We start from the raw sequence: 7,223 nt of genomic DNA, 5'->3' as shown, positions 1-7,223 counted from the left end.
CAAAGGAGCTGGTTTGCCCCTTGCAATTAGTTGCTAGGCAACTGTGGTGCAAATGCCTAAAACCCTGCAGGGCACTCGCATGTTAAAGGCAGTTAAAATTAACAAGCTGCAGAGGCAAAAAACCCCTCCAGTCAAGCTGACAAGGTGACCTCTCCACCCCCTCAAAGTGAGGGACAAGTTGAACGTTTGGGCCACCTAGCATAAAGGATATTTCAAATTTTGCAGTTTTATTTTAGAGCACGGCCTCAGCTGGAGAAACCAGAGAAGAGCCAGGACTGTCGCTTCCAATGCAGTGATGCTCACCCTTGGACTGCACATGCCCTGCCACATGAGCACTATAAATACCAGAGCACAGCCACTCAGCAGGCAGTGTTTGAGCTGCTTGCTTCAGCCCCAACTGCTCTCTGAGGACAGGAGAGGAGGAGGGAGGGGCCAGCTCCAGAGGACTGGCCACAGGTAAGTAACCTAGATTGTCTGCAATTAGGGCTCCCACCTGAGATTGCTCAGCTCCTGAGACTAGAAGCCACAGCCTCTCCAGCAGAGCAGGAGATGTGAGGCTTCCGATTACAGAGGGGAAGAGGCTCATTATGGCTCCCCTGGGGCAATACAAATGCCAAGAACTCCAGGGTGGAACTAAATTGCTCAGCTTTGTCAAAAACAGGGCCAACCCCCCAGGGAAGGAGGGGGCTGGCCAGCAGCAACAAGGAAGAAGATACAGCACCAAGTACAGGTGGAGCCTTCCCAAAGCACACAAGGAGGCACCTTGGCTGGAGGAATCTCAGGCCTAAAACCCAAGGCTAGTTAGTGAGCAAGTACTCCCAAACACAGTACCAAGGACAAGCCAGTGTAACAATATTCCTGTAGCTTGCTAGAAAGATCTCCTATTTTCTAAGCACATTTCCCACCCAAGAGCTTCTAGAGTTCCCCACCTCCCAGACAGGCTGCTTCACCCTCAACTGAGTGCCAGAGCTCAGCCTCATCTGGCATTGTGCAGGAGAAAAGGGACAGGCTTCAAAAGGCTCTTGGGGATGCAATACAGGGTTTCACCACAGAAGAAACCAAGAATGCATCATGTTTTGGGTCAGCAAATGCTCATGAGCCAGGAAGTGACCAGGTTACTCATTACTCCTTAGAAACTAGCCTTAGCCTGTTATCTGAAAGCTGGGGTGGCATGGGTGCTAAGGTATGTGGGCTAACAGCCCAAAGGTTGCAAGTTTGAGGCCACAATAGAAGCACTCAACATACACATCTCAGACTCCAACAAATATGCAAATACTGCTAATAAAGCTCTCCAACAGCCTTTCACAAGCTCAACACAGATTCCCTCAAGTGCTTGGCAGACAGCATTACCTGGGTTGATAACAGGGAAGATCACGTCCCCATTTCTCTGCTTAGTTTCCAACCGCTCCAGTTTTTGCTGCTCGTACCGTTTCTTTCCTTCCTCCTCCTGCTCCTTCCGCATGTACTAAAGAAGAGGAGAACACACAGGTCAGGCTCAGTGCCCTATGCAGCTAATAGCAAACCCTGCCCAGCACTATGACCAGAGCTCAGTGCTTGGGGCTGTCCTGCTGGCAGAACAGCAGCTGCCCCAATGACTTGGACCCCAGGTGTCTGCGGCACCTGCAAGCACTACATAAAACCAAACTCAGCCCTACAACCAAGGTCAGTGCAGGAGAGAGCCCAACAGCACCAGCTGCTCCTAAGTAAGGTGGGTTGCAGGCACAGCCATTCCCTTGCCCTCGTATGCCAGTTTTGAATGTTCAGCTAGTCCTATTGGTCACCTTGCCTACAGTGAAGAGAACAACTGGCAGCAGCCACCAGTGTAAATTCAACCCCTTAGCTCCCACTACAGCACATGCACCTCTATATAGTCACTCACTCCCAGACACACACACATCCTGCTCACTTGCAGGCTGATGACTCCCTAGCTTCCCAGAACAGGGAACTGAAGGCTCTTTCTAGAGACCAAGGCAAGGAGAAAACAAGCCTTAGTGACAGCAGCTGGGGCTGGATCCCAACAGCTGGTTTCCATACAGTCTGTAACTTTATCATAACTACTGCACTGCAGTCACTTCATTATGGTAACAACATACCCTCTGACTGAGGTGCTGACTGTTATGCAGCACTGGCATCATCTAAGCAGATGACCCCCTGATGAGTGACTTCGGGGTGTGTTAACAAATCACGTGAAACTTCTCAGCAGTGCACAAATACCCAGACACTCCCCTGCCCCACTTCCTTCCCCCAGCAAGATATATGTATCTTCCAGAAATCAGTTAAGGTTACACCAGAGAAACACAAAACATTGTGCTGGCTGCTATCCAGTTTGTCCATGTAATTTTGGGTAGGCTAAAGTCTGGAGCACCTTTGATGAAGGAATTCCTGCCTTGGTCCAGAGGATGAGGCTAGCTTCACTGTGTGACCTACTTTCCTTTACCTCACTTCCAGCAAACAGGACCATAGATGCCCAACTCTGGCCTAATGGAAACATGACCTAGGGTCCTCTCAGAGGAGAGGGGTCCTTCTCCTCTGAAGAAGGCAACTTGCTGCTCAGGAGGTGCCCATGAAATCGTGATAAATGTACTGGGTTTACTATTCAGGTGAACTGATGAGGTGTCCCAGATGATAGTAGCTATAAGAAAGCTACTCAGGATGGGGAGAAGCAGCTGCCCTACAGCCAGCTACTACAGTATGGCATTGCAGAGGCCAGCTTTCAGCAGTTGAGGACTGATAGGAATCCTGAAGCTGCCAAGGAGGACTTCGGCTCCAGGTGTTCATCATGGCTGCAGAGAAGCCACACTGACAACATGGAGTCAGTGCTCATCACAATACAGGACCACAGCTCAGAGGAGAATGGCAGGTGCAAGCAATGCTGACCAGCTTTGAGGGAAGCCAGGCACCATCCCTAGTCCCAGCCATGTGGGAGCAGGTGTCTGAGAGCTCCTGCTGCTCCTAAAGCATTCATCCTCCATGTGTTACCTGCTGCCTGCAGACCCAGCTCCCTTTGAGTCAGAAGTTCTCAACTTTTCATCTCTATTGACCCAGAAAAAAAAAAAGATAGAGACATGTGACATCAGTGCCAGTCCTGGAGAGGATATTGCGAGGACAACAACTATATCTCTGCGTGAGGAGCAACCTGCTATGGAGACAGATTTCCTCCTGCCATTTTAAGTTAGAAAACATACTTTCCCACATGCAAGACCCACAAGGGAAAGGGAACCTCATGCACTTGGCAAAACACCACCTGGAGCATATCAGACACCTCCCTGGCTCCAAGTGGAGGAAGTTAGCACAAGACATGAACTCAGTTAAGAAAACAAAATCAAGCTGCCAGCTCATTCAGGCCACAGGTAGATCTGTGGAGAGCTCTGTTAGGAGTGGGTGGTCTGTCTATCATCTCAGAAAAATGTCATCGTCTTGATCAATTGAGTTCCCAGTTCTGTTTGGGTTCTCACCGCCTTTCTACTCATAGACAACAGTCTCAGACTCCAACCAGGATGGATTCTCTGGTATATATAAGGCTCTGCATGAATGCACACTTTACAAGAAACAAGACTGGCTAACTAAAAAAATTAAAACCCCAAGAGCAAGCTTATAGACCACCACTTCTATCACGGGGAAACAAGGACAGCTGGGATTGACACATTAGCATATAGAACACTGAAAGATGATAAAAATAGCCAGTGAGCTTGTCCCAATTTGGAGGCCAAAAGGAGGAAATGTATCAAGTGCGAGAGATACAGAGTAACCAGAGAAGTGCTGGGATCAAAGCTCAACTCCTTCCATCTGCTCCAGTCAGCAAGTCTGAATCCCCTCCCTTGGCAGTTCCAATCTGTTCTCACCCACCTGATGGGAGGCAGGCTTGGCCTCCTCAGGAGACAGCACAGAATTGATTGCATTCATCAAAAGATATCGTCTTTCAGGGTGGGGTAGGGGGGAGATGGGGCAGGGGCAGAAAGAAGATAAAACACAAGCCCCTGAACTGGAACACATTAAGAACCAAGACAGCATGATTCACGTGTGGCCACAAGCCCCAGGGGCATGAAGGGCAAGTGTTAAAAGTGGTTAGACAAATCGGACTGAATACACTGCGCAGTCCTGCCAGATGCCCAATGTAAAGTCTCCCTTATGAGCTTGTGGACTGAGACAACAGGCAATACCTGGACAGGAGGAACTTCAAGCACTTTGTCCACATTCTTCAGTGAGAGGGGCACATACCACAGTGTCGCCCTATTGGTCACCTTCTTGGCACCTGAAAAAAACCAAAAAGGGTATTAACAGAATACAAAGGAAATGAAAGCCAGACAGCCCAGGTGGAAATTTTGCACAGGGACAGGGCAGACTTGGTACAGGCTACTGGGACAGGACCCAACAGCTCTGCTGTTCTGCACTCCAGCACACATACAGTCTTTTCACCAGTCATTAGTGCTGTGCCCCTTCAACACAGAGAGCAGCTGCTTGAGTGATGTGGGTGCCCTGACTCCAATGTTACTGCTACAGGACTATGACAGGACCAGCCCCGGAGGGAGGCCATGGCATCCGCCCATCACCCTCCCCGGGCCTGGAGTGATTCTGTTGGTGCTGGTCTTAGCTGGATCAGTCCCATGTGTCCTTCTGTGAGGCTTCAACCCCTCCAGACACCAGTTCTCTGGCCCTGGGCCCTAATCACAACATCACAGTTCTAATTGCCTTAAGAACTGTAATCATGGCCTCCAGCTGTCCCCCTAGTCATGCCTATGACTTGCTGATTTCACTCAAGTCATCCACTGGGCCCACCAGCCCTACACTGGTTTCAGCCCCTTGGGTCCCTGATCTGTGCTGGGTTGTTGCTTTCAGCCTACAACTACTCAGTTTGGGCCCACGCAGCCCACTGGCTAGACCCACGTAAGGTTCCATCTTGGCCTCAGCCCCTCTCTAAACTTCTGGCAACTTGGGCCTCGGGCTTCAACCCACCTTAAGTCCTTGTCCCCTGCTGGTCTCCAAAACCCAGAGTGCCCCTCAGGCATGCCCCATGGCCTCCACCCCTTCCCCATAGCCACAACCCAAGCCTCTCTCTCTACTCTCACTTCAGCTGAAGCCTGGGGTTTTGTCCTCCCCTAGGCTCTCCTCACTGCTGGTTACAGCTCAGGGTTGCCCTTCCCAGCGCCATGGTCTACTTTTTCCTATGGAAGGCAAAAGGTTGGAGGGCTCATGGACCCTGCTGAATAACTCTGCTGCTTAAGAGCAGTGGTTCTCAACCTTTTTGTACCAGGAGCCATTTGTAAATATCAATGGCCAGTTCTGACCCAGTAAATAGTTTAAGTAGAAAACAACGCCCTGGCCTGCCGGGGGCCCTCACTCCCAACCCTGAAATCTGGAGGGAGCCATGAGGGACCCCAAGCAGCCCCTTGCAGGCTGGAATTCTGCCAGCTTGCAAGGGAAAACCCCTGGTTTCCCATGTTTTTCTCCTTTAAAGGAGAATCCATTTTAAAAGCTGTTTGATCCATTTTTAAAGTTTGTTTGCAACCCCTCAATATAATCTTGCAACCCTCAGGTTGAGAAGTGCACACTCTGCGCACACAGCCAGCCACTTCAGGGACGATTATGGCTCACGTTCAGAGATGGCCTGGGAGGTGCGGGTCCCGTGCTCGCTACAACAGATTCTGAGCAAGTCCTGCCTTTCACATGTCACTTCTTCCCATGAGCACAGGGACAAGTGGGGCTTGGGGAAGATGACACACAGAGCAGGTCTGAGCACTAGCCACTGAGCAGCTCCCACACAGCTCTGCCAAGCTCAGCCAAAGTCATGCCGCTTGTCAGCCCCAAATGAGAGCTGACACCTGATTTATGATGCAACACAGCTTGCTAAAAATCCTCCCACAACCACCAAGCACGGGATTCCTTTTGACAGGACCGTTCTACATACACATATTCCCGAAAATGGAACCGTCAGTCACTCCGATGACGGCCGGCTTAGAGTGGCGACAACTAGCACGCAGCGGAGATGGAGCTGCTGGATAAATGGGATATGGGGCAGTAATTTATCTCCCCTCTGCGTTTGCAGTCGTGTCCAGGGGCTGGCTGTCAGCACAGCTGTTAACAAGCAAGCCCCAGATGGTGACTGATAGCTGGCTGGCAGTTTTTTAAGTCAGACAGGCCAGGTTCCTCTGCTTTAGCCCCGTCAAGGCTGGCTGTTCCAGGGCTGCTTCCAGAAGCCATTCCCTATCTTGTATGCCAGGGATGTTTCCATGGAACGCTTAGTGACCAGCAGGACAACACAGAAGTGTAGGGCCCTCAGCACTGGGAACTCCCACCCGCAGCATGACACCTTGCACCACGTTCTGCTCCAAATTGGACAAGAGCTGTATGGTAACTATGAACTCCCAGACAGCACCTGATGGAGGCCTCATGTCAGTCATTCCTACCCCAAAGAGTGGCACTCTTCTCTGTTTGAGTTTTGCATCTTGGATATACTATTCAATTGCACACTTCTTCCCCAACACCATTATATACATGGGCTTCCCACAGCTCCCAGGCTGTGGGAAGCCCATCCATATCACTGGAACAGGTTACCCAGAGAGGCTGTGGAATCTCCATCCTTACAGGTTTTTAAGACCTTGGTAGGCAAAGCCTTAGCTGGGATGATATAGTAGGGGATGGCCCTGCTTTGAGCAGGGGGTTGGACTAGATGACCTCCTGAAGTCCCTTCCAACCCTAATTTTCTATGATTCTATGATGTAGTAAGCACAGCCAACTCCGATTCCATACCAGGAAGCAGTGGTAGGGTACAAGCATCTGGAGAGCTGCAAACCAATGTCCCCATGAACCTAACTGGCTCCCAATGGTGTTAAGAGTCCATGGACAACATGAAGAATTTGAGGAGTTCCTGGTAGAATCTGGGCACCAATGGGAAACTTTCATGTATGCCTTGCTCTCATCCTTGCACAGATGTTCTGATTTACACCAGATAGAAATGACCTGGCAACAACTTTTTAAGGCCCACAACAAATGGCCCCACACATCATCTGGAGCTGACCTTGAAATCAAGTCATCAGGGCACTTCCAACAGCTCATAAGTAACCATTTCCATAATTTCACATCCCTTTTAGACAGGGAACTTCAGCCAGGACCCCCAGCAAAAGAAAGGGACCATGGTGGATTTGATTCAAATCAAATCAATTTAAATTATGATTTAAAGCACTGGTCAAGAAGCCTCGATTTAATCAGTTTTTTTTTTTTTTTTT

General features: G+C 49.9%; 1 protein-coding gene across 2 annotated transcripts in view; it reads right to left on the bottom strand.

The window, feature by feature from the left end:
- Positions 1-7,223, bottom strand: part of ACOT7 (acyl-CoA thioesterase 7) — an 89,044-nt gene that overhangs the window by 62,318 nt on the left and 19,503 nt on the right. For both annotated transcript variants that reach the window (XM_019511599.1, XM_019511600.1), the window contains exons 4-5: positions 4,161-4,252; positions 1,351-1,465 (exon numbers count right to left, since the gene is read on the bottom strand). In XM_019511599.1, the coding sequence (XP_019367144.1) occupies positions 1,351-1,465; positions 4,161-4,252 (207 nt within the window). The remainder of the gene's footprint in view (positions 1-1,350; positions 1,466-4,160; positions 4,253-7,223) is intronic.

The sequence above is a fragment of the Gavialis gangeticus genome, unplaced genomic scaffold, assembly GCF_001723915.1.
Source record: "Gavialis gangeticus isolate Ggan-Ray unplaced genomic scaffold, GavGan_comp1, whole genome shotgun sequence".
NCBI classification, from domain to species: domain Eukaryota; kingdom Metazoa; phylum Chordata; order Crocodylia; family Gavialidae; genus Gavialis; species Gavialis gangeticus.
This window is presented reverse-complemented; position numbering and strand designations above follow the sequence as displayed.